General features: G+C 42.0%; 1 protein-coding gene across 1 annotated transcript in view; it reads left to right on the forward strand.

The window, feature by feature from the left end:
* The first annotated feature begins 4,129 nt into the window (after nt 1-4,129).
* The window catches only part of LRRTM4 (leucine rich repeat transmembrane neuronal 4), a 559,145-nt gene continuing 547,067 nt past the window's right edge, over nt 4,130-16,207 (forward strand). The window contains exons 1-2 of the mRNA XM_054998291.1: nt 4,130-4,188; nt 6,329-7,875. Coding sequence (XP_054854266.1) covers nt 4,185-4,188; nt 6,329-7,875 — 1,551 coding nt within the window. The 5' untranslated portion in view covers nt 4,130-4,184. The remainder of the gene's footprint in view (nt 4,189-6,328; nt 7,876-16,207) is intronic.

Below are 16,207 nucleotides of genomic sequence, written 5' to 3' on the forward strand. Positions count from 1 at the left end.
ACTCTAAGTGCAGAAGATTGACTATCTCACTTCAGAGCCCCAGGGAGAAAAATCTTGCATCCCCAGGAAGCCTGTGCTTCAGCCAACCCATAGGTATCTCTGTGTTGTTTCCCTCAGTATGTTCCAAGCTCCAATATATTGTTTCTCTACACACATATACTCTGACACTCTACCGTTTCCCATCGCTGAGATGGGATGCCTTCTCCAAGTCCTGATGGATAGCTGAACAAATCCACTAGGGAATAATTTCCTAACCATTAATCCCCATGGAGGAAACATCTGCAATCATAAAGGGGTAATAATATTATTTTATCATATGCACTGGCTTCATTCTCTTTAGGCCAAACTATTCACATTGATCAAACTAGGATTGTTATGGGGGATCTACGGGCCAAGCTACACATGACAAATGACACTTGAACGGCAAGTGTATTTCTCCCTGTTCACTTGCCCTCCACTCAATCCACTTGCCGTTCAAGTGTCATTCGTCATGTGTAGCTTGGCCCTGTATTTCCCCCTTTCCCCTGAAATTCACTTTTTTTTAGAATAGCCATGATTCTTCTTTTCTCTCTCTCTCTTTTAAGAGCAGGAATTCTCTTTCTCATTTCTCTTCTCAAAGAAATCAAAGTGCCTTTTTGTAACTCCAGCTTTTGCTGTTGCTTTATGTTAAACACTCCAGGTGATGCTCCAGCAGGAAAGCTTGAGAAGACACTGCCTGCCTCTGAGCATCTACAGAATAAAAATCTCATTTTTTGTAGTCTCTTTTCTTGCCCCTCCTCTCTTCATATTTCTCATTGATTAAAAAAAAATATTAGAAACTGACTCCAAATTCCTAAAAAGAGGAATAGGAAATGATTACTGGATTTCAGGGAGAAATGGGTAAAGAGAAATTCAGAGAATATCTCTTAACATCCCCAGATCACCACCCAGAGCCCCTGAGGATGGGTGGTTTATAAATCGAAATCATCATCATCATCATCATCATCATCATCATCATCATCATCATCATCATCATCATCATCATCATCATCATCATCATCATAAATCAAACAGCAATTTCACATCACACACTGTAACAATCTGTGGAGCCACTTACAACTTGGAGACTAAATAGCATGCTTTCTGACCCGGTAAGGGACTCTGTAACTACAGCTGTGCAGTCCCTTTGTGGCTTCTCAGAGCTAGGACTTGTGGCCAATTCACACATTATGTGGGAGAAACATTCAGAGATTGGAAACATTTTCTTTAAAACACACTCACAATTATGGTTAAAATAAGCCCCACACATTGTGCAGATGTGGTGTTTTATTCTGGGCAGGAAGAAGGTGATCTGAAGGGGGATTGAAGACAGTCCCCTTGTCATGGAGAGATCACTGGGATTTCGACTTTCAGGGATATCAAGATTCTATGGGGGATCAAGATTATTCACTCTTATAGCCTGATAGTTTGGTTTTCTGATAGCATTAGAGGATTTTCCTGCCCCAGTTCCCCAGCTGTATTATGGGGATAATGATAAAACTGACTTTGTTCACCACTTTGAGTGGGTTACTAATCTGTCTAGAAGAGCAGTATATAAATACAGTTATCATCATCATCATCAAATACTGGCCAAAATTCTATGGTAAAACCACAGAACTTTCAGCGATTCCTAGAGAGGGCTGATGTTACTTCCAGGAAAAACCATAGAGTTTCTGCCAATTCCTATCATTTACAGATTTTCCCTGACATCATGCCATCAGGCAATAGCTTATTTATTTTATCTATATCTCTCCAGCTACACCTCTGAGCTAGCTGGGGATGGGGAGCTGGCAACCCTAATAAACTCATTCCTACTCAACATGCTTCAGAAAGTACTATAGTACACAGTCTCAGCATGACGCTGGACTCCTTATCAATGAAGGGCAAGGTTGCAGCAGTTGCCCAGTATGCATTTTTTCATCTTTGGCAGGCCAGGCAGCTTGCACCTTATCTGTCAGTTCACAACGTAACTACAGTGATCCATGCAACTGTCACCTCCAGATTAGACTGCTGTACTCGCTCTACACAGGGCTTCCTTTGGGTCTGACTCAGAAAGTTACATTAGGTCCAGAACGCTGCTGCTCGGGACTTGATGGGTGTGCCATACAGGGCACATATCACACTGATCTTGCAGCAGCTTCATGGCTCCTTGTGGAGTTCTGGATCAGGTTCAAGTTTTTGGTTTTAACCTTTAAAGCCCTAAATGGACTGGGAACAGAATACCTGAGGGACCACTTCTCCCCGTATGTACCTTGGAAAACTCTAAGATCTGCAAATAAAAATCTACTGGTGGTCCCTGGCCCTAGGGAGGCTCGTTTGGCCTTGACCAGGGCCAGGGCCTTTTCAGGCCTGGCCCCAATCTGGTGGAACTCTCTGTTAGAAAACACCCAGGCCCACCAAGATTTTATATCCTTTCGGCAGGCCTGTAAGATAGAGATGTTCCACCAGGCATATGGTTGAGGCCAGTCTTAGACTATTAGAAATTCCTCCCGACTAGTCTCCTGTTGGGAGGGGGGACTATAAAACCATCTGTCCCCCATATGTGATGTCACAGTATGATATCAATTGCACCCCCGACTCCCACCTCCTTTTTGTTATAGTGTGGTATGGGAAGAATGGAGGGGGCTGCCATCTGAGACTTTGTCTGTACATATATTGCTGTTCTGATTTTAAATGTATTTAAATGTTTTATCGTATTATTTATATTATAACCTCCCCCGAGCCTGTTTGCAGGGAGGGCAAGCTAAAAATCAAATAAATAAATAAATAAATAAATAAATAAATAAATTTTAAGTGAGCCCTTAAGAACTAACTTATGTAAGAACTACAGCCCTATGTATGCTGTAAATTAAATTTTATTTTTTCCTAGTCCCTTCTCCCTGAACCCTGCCATTTTCAACTTATTTCCCATTTAACATTTTGAGGAAAGATGTCTAATTAATACTTTAAATAAATAAAAAAGACATGGTGCTTTTTAATTTATTGCCCTTTTAACCCGAATCCTTCATTTAAATCCACAAACAGAAGACCTATTCCCCTCCCACCTGGCAGTAGATAAAGAAGCAGTTTGCAGTTTTCACAGGGAAAAAGAAATCAGGTCACAACTCCAGTGCCTGGATGTTAAAGTTAAGTTTCATGATATGATTAAGTGTGCCTTGCAACATTTGTAGGGGACAGAGGTGTTTTAAGCTCATTTTGGGTCCATGCAAGCAAAATCTGAGGCACAAACATTTAGGGATAACTAGGAGAGTGTGCGTGTATGAGTGGGAGAAGGAGGCTGGTGCAGAAACGGGGGGGGGGAACAATCCTGTGTCTTTAATTTTCTTAGTGAAAGAAGGAAGTCTGCATAGCAATGACAGCCTCACTTGTTCGTGCCTTTAATATGTGATCTGTTTTCTCCAGTGGAGGGCACTCAGTGTATCGCAAACTAGAACATTAGCACCAACAAGCTCCTGAGCATCGTCTCTGTCTGAAAAGCCTTCTGAATGAGAGGAGAGCCAGCCTCTCTCCGCTACAAAACATTTTCAACCTGACCAGCTAAATGGAGGAAACTAGCCTGCCCAGCTTTTAAAAAAGAGAGAGTGTTCTTCTACAGCAAAGGAGGCCTGCTGGCATCACACACCAGAAGAGCTGGAGGATGGATTGCTGTGTCTGGGGATGGCAGGAGCAAGGCGAATAATAAGGGATGCTCGGAGCTGGGGAAGGTTTTTGTCTTTCTCCCCCACCCCTCCAGAAGTTGCGTTTACCTTCATGGTCTGCCGTCGCTCCACTGTGCAGCTTGCCAATTTATGCTAATGGTCCGTTGGTGATGTGCACAATGGCTCTCCGAGGTTGACCTCCCCCCTTCCTCCTCCTGTCCATCGGCACCCCTAACCCCCAGTCCTGTCTTCCCTCTTCCCCATCATCCCCATTCCCTTCCCCTCAGATCCCCCCAAATTCTTCCTTGTCCTCTCTCTCGGGAACTTTGTGTGGGTTACTTGCATTCACACCGGATGGCAGCGAAGGAGCTAGCAGCTGGGCTTGTGTGACACGAACATTGTGATGGTTGTGAAGAAAAGAAACTGACTTGAAAAAGGGGAGGGGGGAGGAAAAAAAACCCCAAAAGCAAGAAGCAAAAACAGCTGGAAGACAAAAGGGGGGGCTACAGTTTTGCGGATGACAAAAGGATGGGTAAGTGAACTTTTCTTGTTTCTGTAGAACAGCTGCAGCTGTTCATGTTATAAATACATATTTCATAGGGTTGGTCTCCGAGCAAGAGGAGCAAATGGTCTAAATATCCCACTAGTGCAGTCTTTTGCCAGGTGACTCATTTGCTATTATATTTTTAGATCATGTCTATTTTTCCCTCCCCCTCGTGCCCCTTTCGTCTTTGCCCCTGCAGTGTTTCTGTATGTAATTAATCTCAGAATGCATGTGCGGAGTTAATTGTTAGAACCTGTACATACATCCTAGAGCAGTCCTGCTGCTCTATCCATCTCCCTTTTCAATCACTTTGCTGTCCACACAGAAGTAGCCAGAGGCATGTTGCATCCAATCAAGGATTCATCCAGTTATTCACATCCTTTTGGCTTTTGGGGACCATCCAGATTCTTAACCCTTTTCAACGTACAGGAAGGGAGGGGGCATTTGTTCTAGACTATCTTTCAGAAAGGTTGAGCAGTTATCTGGAAAGATATACCCCCCACACACACCCGCTGCCAAATAGCCCTTAGATCTCCAGCAGTCTTTGCAAGTCTCCCCCCCCCCGCCCATACACCCCAGATTGTGACAGGTTTATATTTTTCCCTCCATCTGTAAGCTAGAGCATATTTGTGCTTGGCTGCTGCTGCTGCTGCTGGTGAGCAGGCAATAAGAAAAGATCAGAATTTAAATGCAAAACCTCACCATTAAAGTGAAAAGATCATAAACAGAGTCAAAAACTCTTTAGCCTGCAAATCTCTCCCTCCCTCCACAAACCAAGATTCCATCTATTTCAAACAGGAATAATAATAGAGAAAATAGTGCTGTGTTCTGTCTGTTTCTGGTCCCTCTTTCCTCTCCTCCCCCACCTTCATTAAAAAAACCCCATTATTTATTGAGATGCTAATAGTTCTTTAAAAAAATCTGTTCAAAGAATGTAGTCCAGTTGTTAGAAATATTATAACTCTGGAAAAAGCCCCTTGCTCAAAGATTATTGCAAGGTCTGAAAAAAGTCATTCTGTCTCACCCTTATGTAGGGCACACACACATGTATGTATAGGCTGGATTTGCCGAAATCTCTGCCCATGGTTATTCAGAGAACATGGAAATTGTAAATCGCATGCACATTGGAGCATTAAGTAACAATAAGTGCCTTTCATGTGAAATGCAAAATATTCATAGAGTCAGAAGTGGGGAAGGAGCAGAAGGGAGGAAGATCTTGATGCGTATCTAAGTCTTTCAGGTTTGCACTTTTGCTGCTCTCAGGATGCCATTCTCATCTTCCTAAATAAATATATTTCTGTGAGAATTGGTCTCAGCATTACATTCACACACACGCATAGGCTAACAGAAAAAATATCTCCTTAGAATCCTCTGAGATTTTCTATAGCATATACAAGACATGGCTTATAGGACTTGTATTTTTTGCTTGCACCCATGCCTACTGTCCGGCATGTTTGTCATCAGAAAGACATCCCACATTATACCTCTAGGATATTTGTCTCTACATAATTTTCAAACAATTTCCTAACTTCTGTTTCATTATGCTATTTAAAACCCATTTAAAAATAATGAAAAAGATTGTTGGTTGCCTTGTTTCTTGCAAGGCTATGTTGATCTAGGCTAGCAAGTTGGTTTGTTTAAAACCTTTAACTTGTTCAGGAACTGTTAACAGTCCTGGCAATAAAGCTCATTCTCCTTCCAAAGGCTACATCCCAGTGACTGGATAAATATGTTGATAAATATATATGTGGGGTAAATTTATGTTAAGACTTCAGCATCCTAATGATAAGGGTAATCCACCCATATGGCTTGCTGATGCACACAGGAATGAGTCAAAAGCAGGTGAGGGGTCTTAATTCTTCCTCTGAGGTCATAAATCTCACCAAGGTAATTGAATAACTATAGTGCAGTGGCATATGTGGGGGTTGGGAAGGGGGGCAGAAGAAGGGACAGAACCACAAGCATTTGCATGCAAAACAAACGGGGGGGGGGATAGCAAGGAGGCAAACAGGTTGGCTTCTGCTCGGCTCTGTTTGCTATGTACAGTACACAATTGTATTAAGGAATAATGCACCTCTGATTTATATGAATGGCTTTACAATGCATGTTTGTCTTCTTAATATTGTAGGTTTCCATGTAATTAAGCAGTTGAGAGGCATGAGTGCGCTGTTTGTGCTCCTTCCTACGGTGTTGTTTGTGACGCTGACAGGGGCTCAGCGAGCTTGCCCCAAGAACTGCAGATGTGATGGCAAAATTGTGTATTGCGAATCTCACGCTTTCAGAGACATCCCTCAGAACATTTCCGGTGGGTCTCAAGGCTTGTCGTTGCGGTACAACAGCATCCAAAAGCTCAAGCCAAATCAGTTTGCAGGCCTTCACCAACTCATATGGCTTTACCTTGACCATAATTACATCAGTTCTGTAGATGAGGATGCTTTTCAGGGCATCCGTAGGCTGAAGGAATTAATTCTGAGCTCCAACAAAATCACTCATCTGCACAACAAAACATTTCATCCAGTCCCCAACCTCCGCAATCTGGACCTGTCATACAACAAGCTGCAGGCATTGCAGTCGGAGCAATTTAAAGGTCTTCGCAAGCTCTTGATCTTACACTTACGATCCAACTCATTAAAAACGGTCCCAATTCGAGTTTTCCAAGATTGCCGCAATCTCGATTTTCTGGATTTGGGATACAACCGCCTACGGAGTTTATCCCGTAATGCCTTTGCTGGCCTCTTGAAGCTAACAGAGCTCCACTTGGAACACAATCAGTTTTCTAAGATCAACTTTGCTCACTTTCCACGTCTGTTCAACCTCCGCTCTATTTACTTGCAATGGAATAGGATCCGGTCCATTAGCCAAGGTTTAACATGGACTTGGAGTTCCTTACACAACTTGGATTTATCGGGGAATGACATTGCAGGGATTGAACCTGGAACATTCCAGTGCCTGCCCAATTTGCAAAAGCTCAATTTGGATTCTAACAAACTCACCAATATCTCTCAGGAGACTGTCAATGCCTGGATTTCTTTAACATCCATTACTCTGTCTGGAAATATGTGGGAATGTACTCGAAGCATTTGTTCTCTTTTTAATTGGCTTAAAAACTTCAAGGGAAACAAAGAGAGTACCATGATTTGTGCAGGCCCTAAGCATATCCAGGGAGAGAAGGTGAGTGATGCTGTAGAAACCTACAACATCTGTGCTGAAATCCCAGTTGTGGCCACTGAAAAGCCCTACCAGCCACCAAAAACTCCACAGAGGCCTATCTTTATTCCAAAACCTACCCTTCCCAAATTGGAGGACTACCAGCCAACTTCTTTTACATCTAGCCCATCTCCAGATTTCCCAACATCTGGGCCAGAACCAGAGTATGAGCATGTTTCCTTTCACAAGATTATTGCCGGAAGTGTTGCCCTCTTTCTTTCAGTGGCTATGATTTTGTTGGTCATCTACATCTCATGGAAGCGCTACCCAGCCAGCATGAAACAGCTCCAGCAACACACTCTTATGAAGAGACGCCGGAAAAAGGCCCGAGAGTCTGAAAGGCAAATGAACTCCCCTTTACAGGAGTATTATGTGGACTACAAGCCAACAAACTCTGAGACCATGGATGTATCGGTTAATGGATCTGGACCCTGCACATATACCATTTCTGGCTCCAGGGAATGTGAGGTATGAACCATGATCCTCCTAAATCCATTTCTGCTGCTGGGAAGGAGAGGTAAATGTTTGAAGCTCTTGAGGTGTCTCTAATCACTAGAAAGATTAATGAGCCTTTTGCTTTTGGGTTTGCTCAGTGTGAAAGGTTATTTAATTAAATTACAGCAATCAGGAAAGTGACGGTGGTTCTTTTCAATAGCTCAAGCTCGAAAGAGGCTCATTCAAAGATGAGAGGAGGTTGAAATAAACAACAATGATGAAAGCATTTAGGCCCGTCTTTACCTTCTAGCCATTTTAGGTTGGTGTGAAGTTGCTAGCTTCACAGCCATTATTTCTATTATGTCCGTGATGCAAATAAGGCTATATTATCTGTTAGCCAAGCAGTGGATGAGAGAAAATATGTAAACCATTCTGGTTTGGTCCAGGTGTCTATACAAAATCACATTGCTTTTCTGAATTATTTCAAATGAATTATTAAGTTGATAATGTCATAAACCTTTTTTCTTTGTTTTTTGTCCTTGTTACTCAACATACTTAGACAATAAGTAAGTTCATTCCAGTCTCCATGGAACATAAAGACATTAAACAGATCATTGTTTAAGTGTCTTAGTAAATACAAGGGGGCTGAGTATGGACTGAAGTATTTTTTGCTGAAATTATGATTTTAAGAGGAATCCAAATTAAGTAATCCATTGGCTATCACTAGATGTACGCAGTATCTACTTAGCTCATCTACCCTTGTCAAGTTTGAAATAAGCAATCAGAATTGCATTCAAGGGGTCTGTATATCAGGTGGTGTTTTGGTTGAAATTTGTACAGTACACATTGAAAGAATATATAGTTCTAACTGCAGAGCCCAGGAAAGTCAGGCTGATATCTGAGGGACTATGGCTTCATTGAGTACCAAAATATTGTCGGTGGGGAGAAGAGTGTCAGATTGGGCTATATTTATTGCATTTGAAAGATGAGGAAAGAAGTACTTTCCCTCCAAGAAGAACGATGGTAGGACTTGGGGTCCCTATGGTTTTATTGTGTTGTTCCAAACCTGTCACTTCAGTGTAATATGGGCTACTAAACCTTATAATCAAATTTAACAAGATAGGATGCTTTCTGCAATCGGCACTACAAATCACTTCTAAAAGGTATTTTTGCTTCTGATCAATATCCATTTGTACCCAAGGTAGATTTACATGAGTTGAAAGCCAGATGGGTACATGCTGAGATGGATTTATGCTACGTTGCTGCAAGAGTCTTCTCTTTGGTTTTGGATGTCAACATTTTTAACTTGTATGAGCACTCCGGAAGAATGGCAATTGGGACTCAAATGGTAGTCTCCCGGATTTCCACATTGTGATTGGCATTCCTTTGTGGTTTGGGTTCTTGTTCCCGGCAATTAAAGATTAAAGGGGAACACTTACCATTTAAACAAGATTCAGCAGTGAAAAGGACTAGAAGGTGAAACAAATATTATAATTTGTACCTAGTTTGGTCATTCCACTGCAAGAGACCTTTAATCTCCTCCATCAGGTTTTATGTCAGTTTTATTTAATTGGTCTCAATAAAGCCCTGTGACTTGGTCTGTAAGTTCCCTTTAAAAAACACTAAACTCATTGAAATTATTGTATGTGGGTTTCTTGGGGCTTAGATAATAGCCATAGTGTGTGTCTAATGTCATGCTTGAAAAATCACTGTAGTTTGAACTTGCTCAGTCTCAACTGAAGGTCCTCCTTGGAGTGATAGAGGAAGGCTAGGAGATGTTTCTCATCCCCATGGAAATTAGTTTTAATACAGCATCAATCTTTTTATGACTGGAAGAGCAATCCCACACTGTTGTAAAGTAATAGGCAAATAAGTATGCCCAGTACATTATCTTAGCATCTGTTTACAAATGACTGCTTTCCTAGAGGAACAAAAGTATAATTTAAGCTGATTCTAAAGACTATTTGCCCTTTTCAATGGCAGTAATAAAAGATGGTAAAGGCAATATGGCCTTTGACAACAAGTGCTAAAGCCTTATCATGGATCTTGAAGGCAGTGATAAGAGCAGGCCAGCATGCTGCCAAACAAATTGCAAATGGACAGTTGCATTCACAAAACAAGGAGCAGAGTCAAGGACATTTAATTTAAACTGATGTAATTAGACACAGTTGCTTTTCTTAAATGTCCAGATGTAATCTGAAGGAAGAAGCAGTATAAACAAGACTATGACTTTTGCAAACCAGTTCCTATGTATGAGATTTGGACATTGGGTTAAGGTGTGTGTTTTGTCATATGTACAGTAAAGAAAAGCACATTTGGTTGGACTTTCCAGACACTTGCCACTTGGGACTGGGCCCAAAGTCAGCTACTGAGTCTGGCTACTCCAGTCTGTCACCTGGCACAAGGAGAGAAAATTACAGCGCTCAAAGCAACATAGCTATGCTCAGCTACAGTCAGTGTCGGGGAGACAGAGCAGTCAAAGAAAGAGAGTTGCTCACAAAGGAGCAAGAGGAGAAGAAAGAGAAGATATTTTCAGAATGGGACATTGGCTTATGTACTCAGTGGATGGGAAGGGTCCTCTGTTTAAACCAACCATAGCCATCCATTTCATCATCACCTATCAAAATATCTCCATCTGTCTGTCTACTATTCTTATGCCCCACTTTTCAGCCATGAACAATTTCTAGAGTGGCTTGCAACAACTGACATTGAAATGAGAGTTCAATATATTAGGGTGACATGGGGGTGTGGATAGCAGTCTCTTCTGGCCCCTAACAATTAATAGCATAACCCAGGTTCTTCTTCCAGAAGAGGGAAATGTTAGTACCTTTACAGTGAAATTCTAAGCAGAGCTACTCCAGTCCAAGCCCACTGAAAACAATGGGCTTGGACTGGAGTAACTCTGCTTAGGATTTCACTGTTAGAGCTCCATCTCACTGCAAACTGAGTTTTATCTATATGTAATGCTGCACGTGTATTATCTGTTAGTGCTACAGAATTTTGAAAATGATGTGAAAGCACCTACAACAGTACTCATAAAACAGTGCTGGAATAATAGACTTTGCTTGAATTCATCATTTTTTGTCTCCATAGCTACCGGGTTCTGCTCATAACTGGGCAGATATTCATCATGTGGTACTCATAAACTGGGGTTGTGGGGAGTTGCATATGTGCACAGTTCTTTCCTTAGTATCTCCAAGTAGTAAAGAAAGGTTTCATAACTGCGGGAATGGAGAATATATATCATTTTAAATAATTAATACTTTCAGACAAACCTACCTCTGGAAGGAATCCTATCTTGTAGCAGGGAACCATAATTCAGCTCTGTCTCCCCAAGGCCTGTCCCATTTGCTGTACCTCAGCTTGGCTTTCAAAGAGCAGAAAGATTTAGAAGAGGGGAAAAGAAGTTCAAGGTCTCCCAATGAAATACTAGAATTCTTAAAGAAATGTAAGGTTGCTCAACTTTCTATTTTTTTTTTAAATCCCCAAAGTTCCCCCCTCCCACACTTTTGGTTTTGTTTTGAAGAAAGAAAAGATTACTGAAAGTGTTATAGCAGAAGAGAAACCCCTTCCTTATAATGGAAAACAGGAAGGTTTAACTGTTCTATTTTTTATAAATACCCTGCAGTCAAATACTAGGCATTTTTAATCAGTGGTTCAGGGAGGCTTACTTTCAAGTAAGTGTTTGAAGGTGTATGGCCTACCCTCACTTTAATTAATGATCAATTCCTTGTAGCTGATTTTCTTAAAATGGCAATAACAATGCTTTATATGATAACCTCTAATGATAGGACATATGACATATCAGTGTTTGGGTTCAACATATATGGGTAGGGAGCAAGATCAACCCTGAGGCCCCACCTCTGCACACAACCAAGTGTATGCACCTTCATGTATTTGGGATACACCATTCCATAAAAAAGATTTATTCTGGACTACAACGTCCATTTGCTTGAAACTCCATCTCATTCAACATACACAGCCTCTCTCCCCTTGACTAGGAATTCAGTCATAGAGATGGAGTTTACATGCATAGAGTTTGTACGCACATAGGTGTTGTGGCCATATTGGAATGAATGTGCATAGGTAGAGAGTGGAGCCTGGGCATTTGGTCATGGGTAGGGGCAGAGCAAGTGCATTTGTTTCTGCTCCACTGGTGCATGTTGTCTTATAACTACAATGTTGTATGTACAGAACTTGCTTTTTAGACAGTACCATGATGGCTGGATGCCAATACCCTGCCGAGCTTCTGCATGCATGATGGGTGTGTGTTTTTGCATGTATTTTACTGGAAGGAAAGGACTGACCTTGTATGGATCAATCTAAAAAGCACTATGATGTCAACAAATAGCCACATCTGATAGGCTACATAACATTGTCATTAGATCCACAACATGATTCCTGATTGCCTGGGAACACTCAAGGAGAAATGTAACGGAGGACAAAAATGATGCTGATGCAGCAGCATGGGGTAATAAAAAGCATCAGTGGACACTTATGAATGATATATAGATGATGGGGAGGATTTTGTGGGGGGATTCAGTGTTTCTGAAATTACTATTATTGAGGTGAAAAACAAACTTCAAAGCATTCCTCTTAGACTCATAAATAAAAGGGGAAGCTCTCTCATGTGGGAAATTTTGGCATTTATCAGATGTTCTATCCCCATAGGTAGTCCCCAGCATGGGACATAGGTATACACACACTCATATACATACACATATACATTTAATTATATGCAGAAAAGGAGGGGAAGCAAGGCATGGTTTAGTAGAATAAATTTTATATACTACATGACCTTGAAACCTTTAACCATGTTGTCACTACATGTGCTCCCTTTCTTGTGTATCCTTAGACAGCTGTGGACTCTTCAACTTGCGTTCAGATCACTCACCCAGAACTATGACCATTTTGAGGAAATTTAAGCTCAAAATCAGGGGGAACCTTCCTGTTTCCCACAGCCTGGCTAGCTTGGAAAACTGACACATTCTAAGCAGGGAGAACTGAATGTATGGTTTAGGAATCCTTAATTGGATAGCGGGAAAGCAAAGTGCTCCTGCTCAGCTAACAGTAACCACAAAACATCTAGATCTTTTCCAAAACAAGGTTTAGATTTTATTTAGGGAAATATAGGGGTACAGGAACTGAAATGGACTTAGAAGTTAGAATAATGAAATGGTTGTGTCTGGAAGGATGTGTGTGTGAAGAGATAAAGAGGATAAGAGAAAAAGAAAGCTGACCCACTGGCTGAGCAAGATTTCTGCACTGGAAAATGACCACAAGGAGGAGGGAAAGACCAGGGGAATGTAAAGAAAAGTAGAGGAGAGAGAGAGTTTGGAGAGAAAAGAAATGAAAAATCCAAGTCCAGTGAAAGAGACAGTTTACCTATCCTCAGTTTGTTGAGCTGAGTAGAGTAAAATGTCTATTTAACCAGAGGGTGATGATCCAGAAGTTGAGCCTTAGGCAGACCTCCCAAAGGAAATGCCCCAAAGTTCCAAAAGAAAAATGGAGTTGACATCCTCTGAGCAAGTGGAGGTAGTGGATCTTCCAAGATTTTGCCTGGGGGAGCACTAATAGTTACAGGAGCCAGCACAAAAGGAATGCACAAGAAATGATTGGGAAAATAATAAAATTTGGGGTGGGCACAGGGTGAGCATCTATGGATTTCCTGGCTCTGATTAGATGAAGGGGTGAGGTTCATCTCAGGAGGGTAACCGAGGATGATTGCACTAGGAAGTATCTCGGGGGGACTAAAGGAACTGGCAAGATGGAGACTTCACCCATGTCTGAGGCAGACTAGTAGGAGACAATCACACAAGGTCAATAAGAGTTATCAAGGCCACCTGGTGTCTTGATAATAATCTAGTTTTGCAGTTAGAAGGACTTGTATTTGCTGAAGAGATTGAGAGACCAAAGTGAACAGTTGGTTTTGCGAGATCTCATAGCAAATGATGGACATGCAATGCCCCATTAGTGAATCAGTCTCCCACCCAAGGTGGTGACAACTTGTTAGCATAATGGAAGGGAACTGCACAATCTCATTAAGGGCAGTCATGTCCTCATCTTCTCTAAAGTGAGGCATTGCTAACTTCTAAAATGGCTGCCAAAGTGCTAGTTGAGTCAAGATGGAGTCAGAGCCAACAGCAGACATCTAGGAAGGGTGTTCGTGGTAATAAAGTGGGGTGAATAAGAACTTACTACTGTAAAAGTTTATTTATTTAGGAGATTTATGACATTTATATATTTTTTTCATCAAGAGGGAAGTGAAAGCAGTCCATCTTTTATTTTTAAATGAAAATGGCCAGAACGTTTTTGGCACCTTATTTATCTCCTGTACAAAATTGCAATGTACTAAGCTAAAGACTTGGCTGTGATTGACTAGATGCTCAGAGGCCAAAGAATTTCAGGTCCTCTGTAAATTATTAGGGGAGCTGCTTTGCTTCTAGAGTGGGGCAGACCATGCAGAGTGGCCTATGAAAACACAGGTAAAAGAAGCCTAGGACAGTGGGAGACATGAAGCTAAGAAGGAAAGTTTGCCCTATAATGAGGTGATCTGAAGGAGCTGACTTAGGCAGAAGATATGATGTGTGTGTGGGGGGGGGGGAATCACAACAACTTGCCAAGCACCACCTCCAGTCACCAGCTAACTAGCCTACCAGCTGGACAGCTACCAGTCCCACTTCTGCCTCCACTCAGGAGCTGGAAGATATCATTTGCCAGGTCCCTGGTGATGGAAGAGTGGACTTACCAGATTATGGAGGGACTTGTTAGTGGCATCATCAAGTTACCAACAATGCACTGGTGTCTCTCCCCCATACGTTTGCAAGTGACATCATCATGTCTTCTAGGCTGTGAGAACTATTCTGGTTTGGAGGCAAAACACTATCATTTTCTCCCAAATACAAGGGCTCCATCTTTCCAGATGCACATGGAATGATACTGGTACATCTCTGGCAATGTGACAATGTCACTGCCAAGGGCCATGCTGCCAGTAAGTCCCTCCTCTGGCCAGCTGAGCAGTGACAGGAAGCATTGGCTGGGCTGGCTGGGGCCTGGCAACTGTGCTCCTACTCCAGGCCTCTTTAAAACAATTCAAGCTGCAACAAGATTCTCACGCCACTTGCTGAACATTGGAAGATTTTCATAAGTGTTCAGCCATCTTTCTGGATACCTGTTGCCAAAGCATGTAGTACCAGACCAAGGATTTATGGAGACCTGGACAAACTATAACCCCCAGCCCCACACAGATACACAAAGTGGAGAAAAATCATGGAATCATAGGGTTTGAAGGGACCTCTAGGCTCATCTAGTCTAACTCCCTGCACAATGCAGGGAATCCACAACTACCCCCCTCAACTGCCCCAGTGACCCCTGCTCCATGCCCAGAGGTGGCAATTGGCATTACCTTGGGCATGTAAGAAGGGCCACGAGAACTAAGCACTGAGGGTATAGAATTAAAATTTACCTTTATTTTCTTGGCATTTCAAATGAACAATGTAAAAATAAAAATAGATACATTCTTGATTTTTTGTACTTTTCATTAGCTTAGAAGCTCACTTCTGTCTTATTTGGCATTCCTTAAAGCCTGTTCTGGGTGGGGATATGGGAGGGCCCTGCTGCTGTCACTTCAGGTAAAAACAAAACAAAACAAAGCAACATAGATTGCTCTAGAAATCACCAGAAAATCTATGGTTTTACCATAATTTCTGGTGATTACTAGAGCTACCCTATATCACCTCACTGAAAGTGAGATGACACTGCATTTAACACTGTCTTTTTTCCTCAGAGTAGCAACAGGACCAGGGGAGGGAGGGACTCTGGTTCCTGGGCGGGAGTGGCAGTGGTAAGGTAGGCAGCATGGAGGTGGCCAGATGGCGGTTATTATCACCACTACTACTGCTACCTCAGACAGCGGAAGATCCTGAGTCACCATTGGGAGGAAACTTAGTAAAAGTAAGTTGGAAGAGGAAGTGGAATGGGAGAAAGTGAAGGCCATAGTGTGGAGAAAAACTTTGAAGAGAAAAACAGTCAGAGGAGCATATAGCCAAGAGCTGCAGAGGTAGCCAAGATTGACATTCACCTATCAATGGGAAATAAACCACAGTCTTTGTTTGGCATGAGCCTCAATATGATGGGATGTGGAACCTTTGCTTTCTGATCTGAAAGACCTAGCATAGCCAGAGACTGACAGCTGCAGGTTCTTTTCAAGGGCTCTGATCCTCTTTGAAACCAACATGTTAACTTTCTGTTGAAATACGCCATCAGTCGCATGAACTGGAGCACCCACTCTAGTTACCTTTCGTAAAGCTTGGCTCACACATAGATGGCTTTTGAAATCCCCTAGAATCCAATCTCTCAAATATAT

Source organism: Eublepharis macularius, chromosome 14 (genome assembly GCF_028583425.1).
Source record: "Eublepharis macularius isolate TG4126 chromosome 14, MPM_Emac_v1.0, whole genome shotgun sequence".
Lineage (NCBI taxonomy): Eukaryota > Metazoa > Chordata > Lepidosauria > Squamata > Eublepharidae > Eublepharis > Eublepharis macularius.